The sequence below is a fragment of the Erpetoichthys calabaricus genome, chromosome 9 (genome assembly GCF_900747795.2).
Source record: "Erpetoichthys calabaricus chromosome 9, fErpCal1.3, whole genome shotgun sequence".
NCBI lineage: Eukaryota > Metazoa > Chordata > Cladistia > Polypteriformes > Polypteridae > Erpetoichthys > Erpetoichthys calabaricus.
In genome coordinates, this window is record NC_041402.2 from 94,448,850 (window position 1) to 94,469,649 (window position 20,800).

The window sequence follows — 20,800 nt, forward strand, 5'->3', positions numbered from 1 at the left end:
GAAGAAGGGTCCTACAGGACCCTTTTGTCCTGTGGGACTCTGGAGGCAGCTGATAGGTACCAGTAGGCCAAGCGGAATGCGGCTTTGGTGGTTGCTGAGGCAAAAACCCGGGCATGGGAGGATTTTGGGGAGGCCATGGAGAATGACGGCTTCGAGGAGATTCTGGTCCACCATCCGGTGCCTCAGGAGATGGAAGCAGTGCAGTGTCAACACTGTATATGGTGGGGATGGTGTGCTGCTGACCTCTACTCGGGATGTTGTGGGTCGGTGGGGGGAGTACTTCAAAGACCTCCTCAATCCCACTAACATGCCTTCCAATGAGGAAGCAGAGCCTGGGGGCTCGGAGGTGGGCTCCCCCATCTCTGGGACTGAGTTCACTGAGGTGGTCAAAAAACTCCTTGGTGGCAGGGCCCCGGGGGTGGATGAGATACGCCCGGAGTTCCTCAAGGCTCTGAATGTTGTAGGACTGTCTTGGTTGACACGCCTCTGCAACATCACATGGACATCAGGGACAGTGCCTCTGGATTGGCAGACCGGGGTGGTGGTCCCCCTATTTAAGAAGGGGGACCGGAAGGTGTGTTCCAACTACAGAGGGATCACACTCCTCAGCCTCCCTGGAAAAGTCTATTCGGGGGTCCTGGAGAGGAGGGTCCATCGGATAGTCGAACCTCGGATTCAGGAGGAACAGTGTGGTTTTCGTCCTGGTTGCGGAACAGTGGACTAGCTCTACACCCTTAGCAGAGTCCTGAAGGGTTCATGGGAGTTTGCCCAATCAGTCTACATGTGTTTTGTGGACTTGGAAAAGGGGTTCGACCTTGTCCCTCAAGGAATCCTGTGGGGGGCACTCCGAGAGTATGTGGTACCAGAACCCCCGATAAGGGCTGTTCGGTCCCTGCACGATCGGTGTCAGAGCTTGGTCCGCATAGCCAGCAGTAAGCCTAACCCGTTTCCAGTGAGAGATGGACTCCGCCAGGGCTGCCCTTTGTCACCGATTCTGTTAATAACTTTTATGGACAGAATTTCTAGGTGCAGCCAGGGCATTGAGGGAGTTTGGTGGACTCAGGATTAGGTCACTGCTTTTTGCAGATGATGTTGTCCTGTTTGCTTCATCAGGCTGTGATCTTCAGCTCTCTCTGGATCAGTTCGCAGCTGGGATGGGAATCAGCACTACCAAATCCGACACCATGGTCCTCAGCCGGATCTTGTTCACGAGTGAGGGAAGAATGGAGCGTGAGATTGACAGGCGGATCGGTGTGGCATCCGCAGTGATGCGGGCTCTGCATCGGTCTGTCGTGGTGAAAAAGGAGCTGAGCCGAAAGGCAAAGCTCTCAATTTACCAGTCGATCTGTTCCTACCCTCACCTATAGTCATGAGCTATGGGTAGTGACCGAAATAACGAGATCGCGAATACAAGCGGCTGAAATGAGTTTCCTCCGCAGTGTGTCTGGGCTTTCCCTTAAAGATAGGGTGAGAAGCTCAGTCATCCGGGAGGGGCTCAGAGTAGAGCCGCTGCTCCTCCGCATCGAGAGGAGTCAGATGAGGTGGCTCGGGCATCTGTTCAGGATGCCTCCTTGACGCCTCCCTGGTGAGGTGTTCCGGGCACGTCTAACCAGGAGGAGGCCCCGGGGAAGACCCAGGACACGCTGGAGGGACTATGTCTCTCAGCTGGCCTGGGAATGCCTTGGGATTCCCCCGGAAGAGCTAGAAGAAGTGGCCGGGGAGAGGGAAGTCTGGGTATCTCTGCTCAATCTGCTGCCCCCACGATCCAATCTTGGATAAGCAGAAGAGGATGGATGTATGGATAAATCTCTAAAGATGGCTCTGGTGAAAAGGTCAGAGTGCCAAGAGGACAGAAAAAAACAACACAAAACAAAAGAAAAACACTTTAGTTAAGGTGAAAAAAAAAGTTAAATCTGCAGGGGTTCCAAGGCTAAAAGACCGCCCAGCCCCTACTGGGCATTCCAGCTAACACAGATGTTTTGAAGTCATTCCTCTTTATTTCCAGGCTTCATATGAGACGATTTGATTAAGCCATTCTCATGGACAGCTGAGGCACCCGCCTTCATTTCAGCATCACAGATGGCTGCACAGTGCCTTGATCAGGTGGTTGTGGTGCTAACTGGAAAAGATAGCAGAGAAAAATAGAGACTGCTACAATATTTTTAAATATTCCTTCCCACAACTCTTAAGTGAGTGTCATCCTTCTCCCAACTCTGACTCTTAGAGTGAGGTTAGAAATCCTTCCTTTTATGGTAGACCTGGGAGAAATTCTGGCACCATTGCTATGCATGATGAGTAGACTTTTGACCATATGAAAGCTGCATAAAGCAGGGAGGTACTGTTTGAGAATCACCCTCTGGTGGCACGCAAGGTCCCTGACAGAGTTACCGTTCCGAACTATAAGTCCTAGGCAAGCCTGTGGATATCAAAACTGAGACCAAGCTAGAAGAGCACTGCCACCTCTAGTACAAGGGAATTAACTGTTCTTGATATACAGTCTCCCCCAGTCCATCCATTATCCTTTCAACATAACTGGGATAAGAACTGAGAACCATCCTGGCCATGTTGTGCCTTCATCCATGATGTCCTTCCATTGTGACGTCCCCACCAGAGCAAGTAGTCACCCTCCATTTTATCTGGGATGCCAGTCCATCCATTACAGTATCTACAATTTACATATATAGATGAATTATATATATAATTTTATATATATACTGGAAAGGTTAGGTCACCAACCAGAAGAACTCCATTTAATGCATTCATACACAGAAGAAAAACAATGAAAAATTTGCAACACTAAATTGCAAAAAGAATAAAAGTAGTTTTAAAGATTGCAGAAGCAAGTGTACAGATCAAACTCTTTTGGCCAAATGACAGCTCCTGTTGGGTGATCGTTGGTGTAATCACAGCTTGGCAGAAGAGGCGGAACTTGAAGAGGATGTTAAGTCAAGCGTCTTGTGACCACTATTCTTCCACTCTAGGGAGGGAAATTTACATTACATGAATAAATGTTCCATCTTCTTGATCCACCCTTGGGTTACCCTAAGAAAAGTTTGTGTAAGAGACTCAACAATCCTGCATGCGTGAGAGTACATACATATATAAATAAAATCATAATACCTTCTGTATGTAGGGATGTTCTGATCAGGTTTTTAAGGCCAATACCAATCACCGATTTCATGCTACTTGATCGGCCTTTTTTTTTTTCCTTTATCCCTTTAAAAACTTTTTACACTAAGCTCCTGTATAACCTGATGCATAGATGTCTTTTATCCTATGTTAAAGTGTCATTTTATAATTAAACTATAGACCAAAGGTGTTAACTGTTGATTTTTTATTAAAAAAATGAAATTCTTGTAGGCTTATTGTTTAGCGACCATAAAAATACTAAAATAAACTAAGTAAACTTTTCTTAAAATACATAATAATAAAATGTGTACAAAAATATGTATCCATAACGTATATGGTATAAAAGAAAATAAAATGTTTTTCATTAGATACAAGCTGTCATATTGTTTCATTTTTTTCTGCAATGTACCTATCTGAAACAAACCTTAATTAAAAAAAGTAGTTTTCACCATCTCTCTCTCTCTCTCTCATATATATATATATAGTGGCACGCGGCTGGGGGTGGCACCCAGCCGGGACGCCCAGGAAGACAGGAGGAGGGCTCATGCCTCCTCCAGACCATGAGGGGGCGACCGCCCTGGTTCCTTTGGGGGCCACGGATACAGAGCTGGGAAGCTCAACCCTGTAGGGGCCCGTGGTCACTGCCAGGGGGCACCCCCATGCCTGGAGAACTCTGGACCCCAGCACTTCCGGGTGTGGCGGAAGACGAGTGGGGACACCTGGTGTGCTTCCAGGTACGCAGCCGGCACTTCCGCCACACTGGGGCATGTCGGTGGGAGATTGCCGGAACACACCTGGAGCACATCCGGGTGCTTATAAAAGGGGCCGCCTCCCTTCACAGAGAGGCTGGAGTCGGGTGGAAGACGGACGAGGTCAGTGAAGAGAGAGAGAAGGAGGCGGTCCGAAGAAAGCATAGTGTGATTGGCCTGGACTTTGGGGGAGATTGGGGTTTGTGTGGCACTGAACATTGTAAATAATAGTGTAAATAAACGTGTGGTGGTGAGTAAAACATGTCTGCCTGTCTGTGTCCGGGGCTCGTTCCACAATATATATATATATATATATATATATATATATATATATATATATATATATATATATATATATATATTTTTTTTTTTTTTTTTTTTTTTTTTTTTTTTCCACACAATCAATTAATTGACGTTGGCAATTAATCAAAGCTTAAATGTAAATATACATGCACTTACAAGTTTTACTCATTTTAAATCATTAATTGCACTACAGCTTTTTTGCTGTTAAAATATACATTTACTATATTTATACTGGTGTGCTTTTTTCTTATGTGTATCATCTAAGCATTCATAATTATAGAGATGTTACTATTAAACATGGATTAACATTTTAATTATGTATTACTTGTTTCTTACCAAAACATATGCAGTATGAAACACAGCAACAAATAATAAACACAGTACACATCTTTAAAAAAAATTCACAAGTATATCAAATGTTCATAAGTTGTTTATCAAGAAGATAACTGTACAAGAGGACAATTCTTTGTTTATGCAGCTTGTTGCAAAAAATAAAAAGACATCTTGTCTGTTTGTCTGCCTGTTTGCTTATTCTTCAACAAGAAACAATGGCAGATGCGATTTTCACAAAACTTTGCATGTCTTTTGTCGTTGGTCCCAATTAAAATATAGGCTGTATGGCGTTTCAAAATTTGTATTAGGGATATATGTTACAACCCAGTAAGGAGCCAAATATGACATCTACTCAAATACGAAAATAACAAATTCTCCAGTCATTACACCAGACACATTGATAAAGACACAGTGGAGATGACAAATGGGAGCACCAGCACTGAAAAAAGTCAATAGTTAAAAAACACAAAAATATTTGTTGTCTTACCCTAACTCATTATACAATGCTAGCTAGGCAACTCCCAATATTTCATCAGGTTCTAAGATTTTTCAACCAGGCAAAGCCTTGTGTATGGCCACAGCTCTTCTTTGGTATGCTGAAAAACTTTAATTTTTCCATTGAGTAACATTTATATTTTGCCTGAAGGTTCACTTCAAGAGAAATGCTATTTTTAAATGAGCTGCAAATTCTTAGTGTAATAATTAACCTTCAGCTGCCCTATAACTACAGTTAGCACAATTTTGGAGTCACACTTAAATATGTATAAAATAATCAAAGGTATGTACATTAATTACATGTACTATAATCTGAAGTTAATGCTATTGCATATAATTCTTTAGAGACCACAAAATTAAAACATTTCTTTTGTTCATGAATATCCTGAACAATAACTAACTAAAACATACAACACACAAATAACAAAGTAACTGTAAAAGTTTTTGGAGATTTCACAAAATTGTCTACATATACTATGTATTAAAACCACATAAACATTTGATCCAAATATATCTGCAAGGATTAAACTACTTTATAATACTCCAGAAGTTTCAGTTCACCTTAATAATACAAACTCTGACTACTTCAAATTAGAATGAGGTACTTGGACCATTTGCAACACATCTCCAGAAGAAACTGGACATAAAGCGGACTATCAGAGAAGGACTCGAACAGAAAATATCACTATATGCAGATGAAGTGGCACATTATATATCAGACCCACAATCATCTCTACCATTAATCTTGCTTTAGGAGAATTTCATAAGGTTTTCAATCTCAAAATTAATCTCAATAAAAGTGTGCTTTTTCTAGTGAATTCTTTAACACATTAAATTAGATTGGACAGATATTTATCCCTAATATCAAAACAGTTTAAATTTCTGGGGATAAATATCACAAGTAAGTATAAGTTCTCTGCCAATATAATTTTGTGTGAACTATGGATAAAATCAAACAAGATATTAACAGATGGTTCTCCCTCCAACTCACCTTAGCAGACAGAATTAACACTTTCAAAATGAGCTGCTATATCTGTTTCAGAGCATCTCTTTATTTGAAACAGGTATGCATCTAAAATGCGACTACACAAAGATTTAAAGCAGAAGGTGACAGTGCCCTACCTAATCTTCAGTTTTACTACAGGGCAGCAAATTTACACACAATACAATCTGGGAAATCAGCATAAATTTTTGAATTTACATCGACCTGGCTTGCAAAGAAAAACAAATTATGTTCTAAATCTTCCTTGCGTGCCTTGCTTTTTGCTCCATTTAATTCTAATTATTGTCAATTTATCAGAAATTCAGCCGTCCACCAATTACTTAAAATCTACAACAAATGCAAGATACATTTCAAGGTACATTTCCACCTTCTCAAACTGGGCCGGTTCTAGACAGACATATATGAGGGGGCAGACAGAAATGTGATGGGGGCACGTGGTGGCTTCTTACATTTTTTACTGAAATCAATATGCATAAAAGGTCTTGCAATGCCATATCTGGAGAGATGGGGTAGAGCATTAAGTGTACTGTACTGTTACGTTTTCTAGGCCAATGTCACGCACTCACAAACGGTGTCACAGGACATTGTCACTCACGCACAAATCAGTGTCACAGGACAGTAGCGCTCACTCACGGGCCAGTGTCTTGGTTCTATGGGCCAATGTCTTGCCTTGCAGTACAGGTTACTGAGGTGCCTTCACACACTCTAAAGCATGCCGGGCTTAGGAGGCAGTATGGGCTCCCAGTGGCACAGGACTTTCATTATTGATGATTCTGTCTTAGAATGTAATTCTTCTTGTAAAACGGTTTTAGACTCAATTGCTCTGCTCAAGATACACTATAATAAGGGAAGACCTGCTCCCTGGCTAAATGAAACTATGTGACTGCTACGCCGCGCTTGTCGAACTGCGAAAGAGTGTTGGAAAAAAGATGGACTGATTGTTTCTAAACAGATTTTTACGACATCTCTATTCAACTTCTTTCATATGAGCAGTTTCTTTCATTCTTTGTCAGTAAAATTGATACAATCCGCTGTGGTATTTTTCCACCTGGCTATGAACTTCCTACTGTTAATCATGGCATTGTCTTGGAATCTTTTAATCTTGTCTCACTTTCACAGTTAAAAAGTACTATTGACACCCTTAAACCTACTCTCAGTCCTCTTGATATTGTACCACCACGCCTCTTAGTGGAAGCCTTTGATGTTTTGGGTCCATCTTTACTAGCCATTATCAATGATTCTATTAGTGAGGGGGTTGTGCCCTCATTTTATAAACATGCTGCGTTGCGTCCCTGTCTAAAAAAGGCTGAATTAAGTTTTCGCTCGATTTCCCAATTGCCATTTCTGGCTAAAATATTAGAAAGAATTATTTATAATCAATTGGTTGATCACCTTAACTCCAATAATTTAGTTGAGATCTACCAATCTGGCTTTAGGTGTTATCATGGTGTTGAGACGGCCCTCCTGAAAGTATTCAATGACATCTCTATTATTACTGACTCAGGCGGAGCTGCAGTCCTTGTCCTTTAACACTATTGACCATGAGATATTGCTGTTGCGGCTTGAACATCTTGTTGGGCTTAAAGGGGCTGCTCTTAACTGGTTCAGGTCATATCTAATTGGTAGACACTTCTCAGTGACTTTAAATTCCTCTTTTTCGTCTACTGCTCCTCTTAAATGTGGTGTTCCTCAGGGATCCATTTTGGGTCGTATTTTATTCTCTATATACCTTCCCCTTATTGGAGCTATTTTTAGGAAATGTAACATTTTTTTTCACTGCTATGCTGATGATACAGAGGTTTTTATTCCTGTCTGCAACTCTGCAATGAATCAACTGCACAACTGTCTTTTTGAACTAAGATCCTGGACGGCTAATAATTTTCTTGATCTGAATCAAAATAAAACGGAGGTGCTTATAGTGGGTCCATCAGCTAAAGCCCAAATTGGTCTTGAGCTTCTCGGCTCTTTCTCTGTCTTTTGCAAACCTCAAGTCCGCAATCTTGGTGTTATCTTTGACAGTAACCGCTCTTTTGAGAAACAGATTAATTCTGTAGTCAAGAATTGCTTTTTCCCGCTTTATTTTTTAGGTAAGATCAAGTCTTTTCTATCTTCTAGGGATCTTGAGAAAGCTACTCATGCTTTTATCTTTTCTCGCTGTATTCTGGGATTAGCAAATCCCTGATACGCAGGTTACAGTTGGTCCAGAATGCTGCCGCTCACTTTCTGGTTGGGGCAAGAAAGTCTGATTCTGTTTCTCCAATATTAGCTTCTTTACACAGGATGCCTGTCAGCTTTCAAATTGATTTTAAAATCTTGTTGCTAGTTTCTAAATCTTTACATGGGTTTGCTTCTGCCTATTTATCTGAATTGTGTGCTTTACACCAGCCATCTAGAGTGCTTAGATCTTCTGGTCAGTTGTCTCTTGTTGTCCCTCATACCAAGTGTAAAACTAAGGGGGACAGGGCTTTTACAGCTGCTGCTCCTCGCCTGTGGAACTCTTTACCTCATTACATAAAGGAGTCGTCTACAATTGAACTGTTCAAAACAAGATTAAAGACTCATTTCTATTCACTTGCATTCCGTGACCTTCAGCAATACTGATGGTTTCCTCATTGTGATTATGTAACCTTACTTCTATTTATTATTTATGTTACTTCTAAAATATGTTATTTATGTTAATTGTATGTTTTTTTCTTCTATTATTGTAAAGCATTTTGGCCACAGCATTCCTATGTTGTTTTAAATGTGCTGTATAAATAAATAGACATTGACATTACAATAGTTAGGAGCAATTATGCGAGTGTAGTTGCCATTGTAACATGTAACTTTTTCTCTTGTTCCTCTTCTTCTGAACGTAAACAGCATTACACCACAACACATATATTACATTTTCTGGGCTAGTGTCACACATGTAAGGAGTCACTACCACGAACACATGAAAATGTGCAATGGGACCGTGGCACGCACGCACAAGACAGTGTCACAGGAGAGCAGCGAGCGTTCACGGGCCAGTGTCTCGATTCTATGGGTCAATGTCTTGCCTTCATTACAGGCTATTGAGGTGCCTACACACACTCCATAGAACGCTGGGCTTAGGAGCAGTATGGACCCATTAATCATACAGAACATTTGTTACAATAGCCTGGGGCATTAATATTACAAGTGCAGTTGCCGTTTGCAATAAGAATATAAGTTTAATATTTTTAATTTTTGTGAATTTCCCCTTGGGATTAATAAAGTATCTATCTATCTATCTATCTATCTATCTATCTATCTATCTATCTATCTATCTATCTATCTATCTATCTATCTATCTATCTATCTATCTATCTATCTATCTATCTATCTATCTATCTATCTATCTATCTATCTATCTATCTATCTATCTATCTATCATGTTACTGCACTCTGTTCAAATGTATCTTATAAATCTGCCTTTTTCTACTTACATGCACAGTTGACATAGAGCCAGATTTAGCACAGTGGTTCACCATAAAGAACTGCTAGGCAAGCATTATAAGACAAGACAGATAGAGACAAATGGGAAATGGTCAGTCATTCTGAGGACTGTTGTATACTATTTTTTGTCTGTCAAAGTCAGCATGAAACTATATCCTCTTTTGCCTTGTTTGGAATGTCATGATTCACCTAAGTGGGGGCCTGCACGTGAAGAAAGAGAGGAATGAAGATTAGTAGGAACAAGACGGAATACATGTATGTGAATGAGAGGGAGGTCAGAGGGATGGAGAGGATATAGGGAGCAGAGTTGTTGAAGGTGGATGAGTTTAAATACTTGGGATCAACAGTACAGAGTAACCGGGAGTGTGGAAGAGAGCTGAAGAAGAGAGTGCAGGCAGGGTACAGTGGGTGGAGAAGAGTGTCAGGTGTAATTTGTGACAGACGGGTACCAGCAAGAGTGAATGGGAAGATCTACAAGACAGAAGTGAGACAAGCTATATTATATGGATTGTAGATGGTGGCACTGGCTGAAAAACAGGAGACAGAGCTGGAGGTGGCGGAGGTAAATATGTTAAGGTTTGCATTGGGTGTGACAAGGATAGACAGGATTAGAAATTAGTACATTAGAGGGTCAGCTCAGGTTGGACAGTTTGTAACACAAAGCCAGGGATGTGAGATTGTGTTGGTTTGGACATGTGCAGAGGAGAAATGCTGGGTATATTGGGAGAAGAATGTTAAGGATGGCGCTGCCAGGTAAGAGGAAAAGAGAAAGGCCTAAGAGGAGGTTTATTAACTAATAATATATATAATCACCAACATCTAGCCCACAAGTGCCCTGAAAATACAGAATGTAATATTTTTTTTTTTTACCACAAATTTCTGTTCTGGAAAAAAGCTACTCATTAATTGTGCTGAATCAAAACCTCTGTCAAACTGCAAAATACCACAAACGAGTTATCACACCATTGAAAGGGCAAGCAAAACACTACCTACCTAGATGACTGTTTTCCAAACACAATGCCACTTTGTAGCCCTTTTAGTTTCATGCCCATTGCTGCCAAATACACTGCATTTAAAGAATATGTTCCTCATTATGAATGAACGCTTCTGCGTTCAGTCTTATACTAGCCTTTACATATAACTTCTGTGTAGTGCTGTATCTAAGAATTTTTTATGGAAAAGGACTGTTTGTTTTGTCCTATGTGACACTATTTTTTCCCCTTTGGTACTCTTTCTTGTGTAGACTTAACCAGAATGCCTCAAATCTCATATACTTACCACTGTATTTAAGTTATTGTACTTTAGCATTTTTTTCCATTCCTTTCCACTTTTTCAATCCTGAAGAGAGCTGACCGGAAACAATGACTTGACCAGAAATATTTGTGTAACAAGTTTGTGTGCCACCTGAAACTACACATCTAGCATTAGGTTGTATGGTTTGCCAACATTCAGATTACAGTTTGCTTCCATATTATTTTTATGAATATTATCAATAATACATTATTAAATGTGTAACTTGACATTGTTTATCATTTATTGTTTATCATTTATCTCTAATTGCCTGAGGACATATATGTAGAAGGGTAGGGGGGAGAAATTCCTAAAATACAATACCTGATAAAAAAGCGTTAAGTGTATGGGATTTGAGGCATTCTGGTAAAGCCTACATAATAAAAAGTACAAAAGGGGAAAGCACAGTCACATAGCACTCTACCAAAAAAAAAAAACAAAAAAAAAAAAACAAGAACTTTTCAATTAGCACCTCAGAAATGGAGTGGAACTCATCCATACATAGAATATTATCTTTATATTATTATGTACCAAGCACTCAGTAGTTCAACTTAAAATCTTTTATCAATTACACTTACCTTGTTCAAAACTGTCCAAAATGTACACAGGGCAAGATCCGACCTGTGAGCGTTACCATCTAGCTCCAGCATCACTAGGCCATACGTTTTGGGAATGCGTCAAATTAACATCATTTTGGACAAAAAATATTTAAATATTTATCAGACTGCATTGGGGTCACAATTATTCCTAACCCATTTTCAGCTATATTTGGAGGATTCCCAGATGGACTCATAGGGGATATGCACAAATGGATCAACTATGGCACACAACTAGCATGTAGACTCCCAACACATCTTGTATGGGAAACTGATGTTACATATTGTTTGAAATTGGAAAAAATCTAATTCTTTCTTAGATGATCTGTCCAAAACATCATTAAAATATGGCAAGGCTAACAGTGCATCCGGAAAGTATTCACAGCGCATCACTTTTTCCACATTTTGTTATGTTACAGCCTTATTCCAAAATGGATTAAATTCATTTTTTTGCTCAGAATTCTACACACAATACCCCATAATGACAACGTGAAAAAAGTTTACTTGAGGTTTTTGCAAATTTATTAAAAATAAAAAAAATGAGAAAGCACATGTACATAAGTATTCACAACCTTTGCTGTGAAGCTCGAAATTGAGCTCAGGTACATCCTGTTTCCCCTGATCATCCTTGAGATGTTTCTGCAGCTTAATTGGAATCCACCTGTGGTAAATTCAGTTGGTTGGACATGATTTGGAAAGGCACACACCTGTCCACATAAGGTCCCACAGTTGACAGTTCATGTCAGAGCACAAACCAGCACGAAGTCAAAGGAATTGTCTGTAGACCTCCGAGACAGGATTGTCTCGAGGCACAAATCTGGGGAAGGTTACAGAAAAATTTCTGCTGCTTTGAAGGTCCCAATGAGCACAGTGGCCTCCATCATCCGTAAGTGGAAGAAGTTCGAAACCACCAGGACTCTTCCTAGAGCTGGCCGGCCATCTAAATTGAGCGATCGGGGGAGAAGGGCCTTAGTCAGGGAGGTGACCAAGAACCTGATGGTCACTCTGTCAGAGCTCCAGAGGTCCTCTGTGGAGAGAGGAGAACCTTCCAGAAGGACAACCATCTCAGCAGCAATCCAGCAATCAGGCCTGTATGGTAGAGTGTCCAGACGGAAGCCACTCCTTAGTAAAAGGCACATGGCAGCCCACCTGGAGTTTGCCAAAAGGCACCTGAAGGACTCTCAGACCATGAGAAAGAAAATTTTCTGGTCTGATGAGACAAAGATTGAACTCTTTGCTGTGAATGTCAGGCGTCACGTTTGGAGGAAACCAGGCACCATCCCTACAGTGAAGCATGGTGGTGGCAGCATCATGCTATGGGGATGTTTTTCAGCGGCAGGAACTGGGAGACTAGTCAGGATAAAGGGAAAGATGACTGCAGCAATGTACAGAGACATCCTGGATGAAAACCTGCTTCAGAGCGCTCTTGACCTCAGACTTGGGCGACGGTTCATCTTTCAGCAGAACAACGACCCTAAGCACACAGCCAAGATATCAAAGGAGTGGCTTCAGGACAACTCTGTGAATGTCCTTGAGTGGCCCAGCCAGAGTCCAGACTTGAATCCGATTGAACATCTCTGGAGAGATCTTAAAATGGCTGCGCACCGACGCTTCCCATCCAACCTGATGGAGCTTGAGAGGTGCTGCAAAGAGGAATGGGCGAAACTGGCCAAGGATAGGTGTGCCAAGCTTGTGGCATCATATTCAAAAAGACTTGAGGCTGTAATTGCTGCCAAAGGTGCATCGACAAAGTATTGAGCAAAGGCTGTGAATACTTATGTACATGTGATTTCTCAGTTTTTCTATTTTTAATAAATTTGCAAAAACCTCAAGTAAACTTTTTTCACGTTGTCATTATGGAGTGTTGTGTGCAGAATTCTGAGGAAAAAAATGAATTTAATCCATTTTGGAATAAGGCTGTAACATAACAAAAGGTGAAAAAAGTGATGTGCTGTGAATACTTTCTATAATTAAAAAAATCTTAGAATAAGCCTACATTCAGGGGAAAAATGTTTTTTTTCCATTGCTCAAGGCTATCCTCTCTTTCTCTTGGGTGGGGTTTGAATTTTTGTTTTGTTAGGTTTTGTTTCATCCCTTATTCGTACATCCACATTCCTCCTCGATATGGAAACGTGCATATTCATATGAATCCTTAGGAAGCTTGTTCTTTTCTTGCTGTTCTGAAGTCTTTTACTGCTTGCGTTCTTCCACGCCCCCAACACGCTGAAAATTTTTAACCCAATTTCGTTTTAAGGACACAGGTGTAAAAAATAACAGCAACACATTTCATGTGAGCATTGGTCAGGATAAAGGAAACTGTACGGAAGGCTGCTGTAAACCCCTTTATTTTCTTTGGTTTTCTCTTGCATATGCTACTTTTTAATTGAAACATTGCGTATCGCGGTGTACAGTAATGCTATTTACATTCAGAAGAACAAGAAGAAAGATTACATGTTAAACGGCAGCTGCTCTTGCGTAATGGCTCCTAACTATTGTAATAAGCGTCCTGTACATTTGGGGGCCCGTACTGCTCGTAAGACCGGGATGCTGCGGAGTGTATGAAGGCGCCTCAGTAGTCTGTGACGCAAGGCAAGGCATTGGTCTTTAGAACCGAGACATTGGCCCGTGAGCTTGTGCTACTGTCCCGGAAAACTTAACAGTACAGTACACTCTGTGCTCTAACTGCTTCTGTATATCTGAGTGCAATTAGTCCGTATTTTGATTTCGATGCCTTACAAAGAATCGAGCAATTTTTGGAGCTCAACGGTTCCTCTTCACTCGAAGAAAACATGCTCGCGCCTTTTCTTTAAGAGCGCCCAATTTTGACCAGAACGTAAAACCTTGAAACGGGTTCACACACGGGTTGTTAGCTCAGATCGTAAAGGCGAATAATATTTGAAATAAAATGTAATGACATCGAGCTTTCTTGTCTTAGAATTGACCATAAATAAAGTAATGAAGCAGCGCAGGCTGGCTCGGAGAGCACTCCGAATTTATTGTCAGTTTGTTCACCTCTACGACACGCCGTTACGAGTCACCGGGACAAAACAGACACACCCTTATTTTCTATAGTATCCCCAAGGGGAGGAATATTCTCAATAGTAACTCCATTAAAGAAAAGTACATTTTAGGCGGCCCTGATACAGTGACATGGAACAGTGACATCACTGACATACAGTGACATCACTGATTTGTGACATTTCTGCCAGAGGGGAGTGAATTGGACACACCACACGCTCCGCCCAGCCCCTTTGACAAGTGCGGTAAGAATGCATAAATCGTTGCCGTATCGCATCACTATGCTGCACTATCCTACGGCACTGACTTCATATGCTTTCATTCTTTCATTCACTTTGACGACGCTGGACCCCGTCATCCAGGCATATTTTATCCAAAGTAACCCGCGCAAAATCAGATAAGCGGTAACATTCACCGGGATCCCGAATTCAAAACGGACCACAATTATACGTCCGTACAGACACGGTCATAATGCAGCCGAATAATTCTGAACAGGTAAGTCGCTTTATCTGCACAAATTGTGATTATCTGGCCATCTTTCGTGCCACAAAGTTTCCAACTCCAAGCTCATTATTTGTATCGATAAGGCAGAACTGCGCGGAGTATTTCTTCCGGAACTCTGGTTATGCTTCCACATCCCAAAGACATGGTAACCGACTTGTACATGCATGACTAAGTGTGGCCTGCGATTAGCTGGCACCCCATTTTGGTAGGCTTCTACTTGGGTGGTGCCCCCAATATTGCACCTTGCGATTTAACCGATTTAAACGGGTCCGGAAAATAAATGAATAAAAGTGCTGCTTAATTACTTTCAAATTTAAGTCTATTAACTTTTGAATGCCTTCTTAATTTGATCATGATAATAATCATTAAAAGGAGGAAATTGTACCACATTCAGTAAAATGTATCCATCTCCACATAACCAGCTTCTGCCTCGTTCTGCCTAAGTAGAGGAATCTTAGTAGTACTATACCACATTAAGAGGATCACATGCTGTTTTAAAGTTTAATGTGTTGTACTAATTTCTACATTTATATTTGTCTTGTCAAAATTCGATTTATAAATATCTGTAATCAAACCATTATGACTATGGAAAGTATGAGGGAACCTATTTGGAGCTTTCAGTTGGACATACTGTACCTACAGTTACAACATGACTCTTAAAAATATTAATTACAAATATCTGTAATGTGTTTCAGTTTTAATAACCAAACATAATTTTACACATCAGAAATGCAGATATTTCTGATTTTAATTTATATGCAAGTATATATGTCTCTCTCCATTGCATCTATTTTTAAATCTATCTCAGATATTTCTAATTAACATTATGACTATTGAAAACACGTTTTATAAATGTAAAATGTATTTATGACTTCTCAGAATGTGACTGGGACTAGTCAAAGTAAGTTGTCAAAATGAATTAATATAATTGCAGTGATATTTTCTAAAAACATGAAGTACTTAGACATTCATGATGTAGTTTGGGATTGTGAGTATGTATTCTAATAATCTGGTTAAAAAAAGCTTTGTTAAGAATTCCGCTTTTTCACTTAGCTTGGCTGGTCTATAGAACACCAGCCTGGAATTAGTTTTCACTGTAAAAATGTGCTTTACACAATACATGCTGTAGGATTTATGATCCAGGGTTCATGTGGAGGTGGCACAGTGGCGTAGTGGTAGTGCTGCTGCCTTGCAGTTAGGAGAGGGTTCACTTCTTGGGTACTCCCTGCATGGTGTTTGCACGTTCTCTCAATGTCTGCGTGGGTTTCCTCCCACAGTCCAAAGACATGGAACTTAGGTGCATTGGCGATTCTAAATTGTCCCTAGTGTGTGCTGGGTGTGTGTGCGCATGTGCCCTGCCCAGGGATTTGTTCCTGCCTTTCATCCTGTGTTGGCTGCATACCCCCGTGACCCTGTAGTTAGGATTTAGCAGGTTGGATAATGGATGGATGAATGAATGAATGGTTCATGTGGAGCCAATGAGCTGAGGGAGGGTCTCAGTTTTACATTTACTTATTTTTACTTGAGAGCAGGAATTTTCAGTGAAGATAAACTCTGTTAAAGAAGCACGGGCAATGTATTTGGGGCTCAAGTTTTTAATAATATTAAAGAACAACAAGAACCAGTATACCCTTAAGTATAAGGTGTAAATGGCAACTTCCTGCTACACTGAAAAAAGTATAACCTCCATTCAACTTAAAATAATTAAAAGGTAATGATTCACACTTACTATTTTCAATCTGAACCAGTATAATTCTTTTTATCTTATTGAACCCACAATTTTTAAGTTGAGGCAAATCATTTAGAGCGATTGGGTGTAATTCACTTGTTTTATACTGAAGTAAATCTATTTTTTAAGTTGTTACAATTTAAAATGGTTTATTGGTCGTAACCTGTTTTTATGCTATTAGAAATATTATGAACATAACACATTCCAATGCTGTACTTTTTACATTTATTTAAAAATCTAGTGAAAATACACAAGCATTCTGCAGTGTAAATCTTAAATATACAACAAAAAAATATTTAATGTTTCTACAGCTTTCTTGAAAATATGTTTTATTACGACTTCTTATACTTAAAATTAACAGTTGAGAAACAGGGTTACTTACCAGAAATCCTCTGTTATAAAAGTCTGCTACTGAAAAAGACCAGACCTGTATAGACACGTCCACTCCACTCGGGAAGTGTTCTTCTTTTTTGGCAGTTGGAAAGCCATCACGCTGGAAAGTTCGACCAGAAGAATATACAAACGGCCCTTCCCACACAGCGCACGAACAACCTAAAATATTAGGTTAACTGAAATAGGATTTTTACGTTTATTCCCTCCACCATAACTTACTTTGGTACAAAGAAATTTTTTTACTTTGATTGAGATCTGAAACCAAATTTTCAAGCTACAACACTAAATGACTAATCTTAAGTTGCTTGAAAGAGAAAATTTACATTTAATGAACAACATCAATGTTATACTTTTTTCAGTGTAAGAGCATTTAACTCTTTACTTATCTTACTTCATCTAGTTTATTGGGTCATGGAGATCTGGAGCGTGCCCTGGCAGAAAACATACCAAATAACAAAATATTGTTGCTGTAAAACAAAAACATATTAATGAAAACATTTACATAATTCCATGGATAGGAACAAAATAATTATACCCAAATGCTCTCTGTTGTACAAAACCTTTTGAAAATAATAAATAACATATTAGAAAAATGTGTCCAAAGGAGAAAAAGAATTAGAACATTTCCTTCGTTGTGACAAAAGAATTGCACAAAATCCTAAATTCATATTTTTCAAGTTAAGATTTTCATTACTCAATCATTTTAAATTTCAAAAATAAAAAATCTTTGCAAGGGCGGCACGGTGGCAGAGTGGGTAGTGCTGCTGCCTCGCAGTTTGGAGACCTGGGTTCGCTTCCCGGGTCATCCCTGCATGGAGTGTGCATGTTCTCCCAATGTCTGCATGGGTTTCCTCCGGGCGCTCCAGTTTCCTCCCACAGTCCAAAGACATGCAGGTTAGGTGGATTGGCAATTCTAAATTGCCCCTAGTGTGTGCTTGGTGTGTTTGTGTGTGTCCTGCGGTGGGTTGGCACCCTGACCAGGATTGGTTTCTGCCTTGTGCCCTGTGTTGGCTGGGATTGGCTCCAGCAGACCCCTGTGACCCTGTGTTTGGATTCAGCGGGTTGGAAAATGGATGGATGAAAAAATCTTTGCAAGGGTTCATCAATTGCATGGCCGCTGACCTCCTTGCAGTAAAGCAAGTGAACTTTGGCTTTCATTTGGTGGAAGAAGTAAATAAAACCATATGTGACTGGAGAGGGTTCCTTTCAGTAATCAAAACATTTCATATTCCTGTTTCACGCTGATATCATTAATTGAGGGTTAGGGTTAACATGCAACATCTTTGATGTAATGAATACTAAGGTATAAAAAAAATATAAAACATTGAATAAAAAAATTCAGTTAATTCAGATGCTAATAAATGTTATAGTTCCATGAATTTGAAGTGAATAAATGAAAGAAGCAACTCATCATCAAGACTATAATCTAATATGTGGCAATTATTTCAAAAGGACCATGCTAAATATTAAACTATATTTTACATGGGTTGTGGTGATGTCTGGGACAATTTAAAGGCAGGTTCATATGACCCATGAGGCCAGTTTTTGGTTCAGTTGTAGTCTGGGCGCTAAAAGTCCTTTCCTTGTTGGCATATGATTTGGTTAGACATGCTAGTAAGAATTCCACTGTACTTGTACAAGTCTTATTACTTCTACTCCTAGAGTATAGTACCCTGGCTAAGACATTAAACAACTTTCAAAGACAAGGTATTAATACTTACTGATCTTGGTGCCACAGAGTAGCAATGTGTTGCATGTTGATTAGCACACGCAAGTAGGGAATTTCACTGTATTCTGTACATATTACAATACTGACTCTATGAATTCTTTGAACTGTTGATGAGACACCGTGGCACATGCATAATATAGAGTTGCTAACTAATCTAATACTCCTCACTCTGGTAGGCAAACCACATCTGTTGAATAAAAATTCATGTAGACAAAAAGGGAATGTACCACCTTCACATTATTCTTGCAGTGCCAGACATATGGTTTATACTGTACATCTGGAGACAACCTTGAGTTCATTTTGCTTCAAAGCGGGAGTAAGAAATTAGCTCACTGAGAGTCACATATCTAAACCAATCCAACTTTTTATGAAGTCAATGCTTAAAGTAGGGAGGTGATTTTGAAGTGCAAAAAGCAGTGGTGCTCTTGTTAACCCGGACTGACAGAGAGTAAGCTTCTGTTTAACAGTGTACAGCTGAAATGTCTCCTAAAGAGAGCTTTCTTAAACATACAGATGTGTATTGCATATATGGGGAGCACACTGCATGTTGTTAAAATTAACCTAATCATGGGAAAAACATTTTTTAAATTCAGATTAATACATTAGCATTTGAATATATCAATGGACTAGTAGTAATTGTGAACAAAATATTGTTGCAGTTTTTCACAATTACAACAGTAGTGTTGGGGTTATCCTATATTTGTACATGTAAGAGGTTTGTATGTTTTGTATTTTATTTTCTTAACTAGACATTTCATGCCGAATATTATATCAATAAAGAATCATTATATATAAAAGATAGTGTCAGATATAAGGTTTAAAGAATTGGCAGCTGCATTTGTGAATATATGAATTGCAAAATATTCATTCAAAGTAAACAGTGTGGCGCACCCAAGTCAACAGGAGGTTAAAAATATTACTTTTAAGAGAACTGATAAAGAAGAGCCACAGGAGATGCAGATTTCTATACTTAACAGCAGAATCAGTAATGTACCTAATAACAGTGATACTACTCCAGCTAAACCACAGATGAGGCTGCATAGCATCCATCTTGTGCAAGCATGCCTAAACAAATAAGAAAATTAATATCTAATATGGAGGATATATACAGACCACAATGCTTATCTAAACTCTTTTTGCTGTTGTTATGCCATATAGTGATGAAATAGTCAAAATGAGAAAGATATTATAACAGACAGAAGCACATTTCAAATGCATAGAGCCAAGTACCTATAGTGCTCTACGTGTGTGTGCATGCGTGTGTGTGTCTGTCTCTTCTGTCACCACCCTGATTACAATGTACAAATTAATTATTAAGCTTCAGCCACCTTGTGCTATTTAGCTGTTGAATTGATAACAGCCGTCTTCCTTTCTATTTTCTCTCAGCGTCAAGTCTGCTGTTCAGTTTTTTTACCCCTCTCCCTTTCTTTCTATATTTTTTTTTTATGCATTTTTGAAACATATCAGTTAAATTTTGTGACACTGCCTTTAAAGTGCATAGACTGGAGGAAACTAGTGGAAAATAGTGGATTTCACTATTCAAAACGAATTCTTTAGTGAGTTGTCCTTAGATGTGTGTTCTTGTTTGAGAATCACATCTGGCGTTGTGAGAAACATTCTTCACATAGACAATGTTCAGAGCATGGCATGAATCCTGTTTTTTACAGCCTGTTCAATTAGATTAAGTTCAATTATGCATCCACCTCATTACTCACTTAGGGGTCATAGGGTGTCCATACAGATCCTGATATCTGATATCCTGACAAAACATGGAATCCAGCATAGTATAAGGTGCTAGCCCACCACAGGGCACACGTGTACTCGCAATCTAATGGTTACTCACACTAGGACAATTTAGAGTTTTCAATTAATTTAACAGATGCATGGGTTATAGATGTAGGGGACAAACAAAGTACCTATAGGAATATATTTATATTATCAAAAGAGAAAGGGTGTTCTTATTCCACATAGTCACTAATGTACAGTACCTCCCATATCAATTCAATTCATTCCTTTTATTTTTTTTTTTATTGAATTTATTAAAAGCAAGTAACATTCCATACAAACAAG

General features: G+C 39.5%; 1 protein-coding gene across 1 annotated transcript in view; it reads left to right on the forward strand.

Moving 5' to 3' along the window:
- The first annotated feature begins 14,610 nt into the window (after nucleotides 1-14,610).
- LOC114657583 (transient receptor potential cation channel subfamily V member 6-like) overlaps nucleotides 14,611-20,800 on the forward strand; it is an 83,263-nt gene continuing 77,073 nt past the window's right edge. Inside the window, exon 1 of the mRNA XM_028809467.2 lies at nucleotides 14,611-14,870. Coding sequence (XP_028665300.1) covers nucleotides 14,847-14,870 — 24 coding nt within the window. The 5' untranslated portion in view covers nucleotides 14,611-14,846. The remainder of the gene's footprint in view (nucleotides 14,871-20,800) is intronic.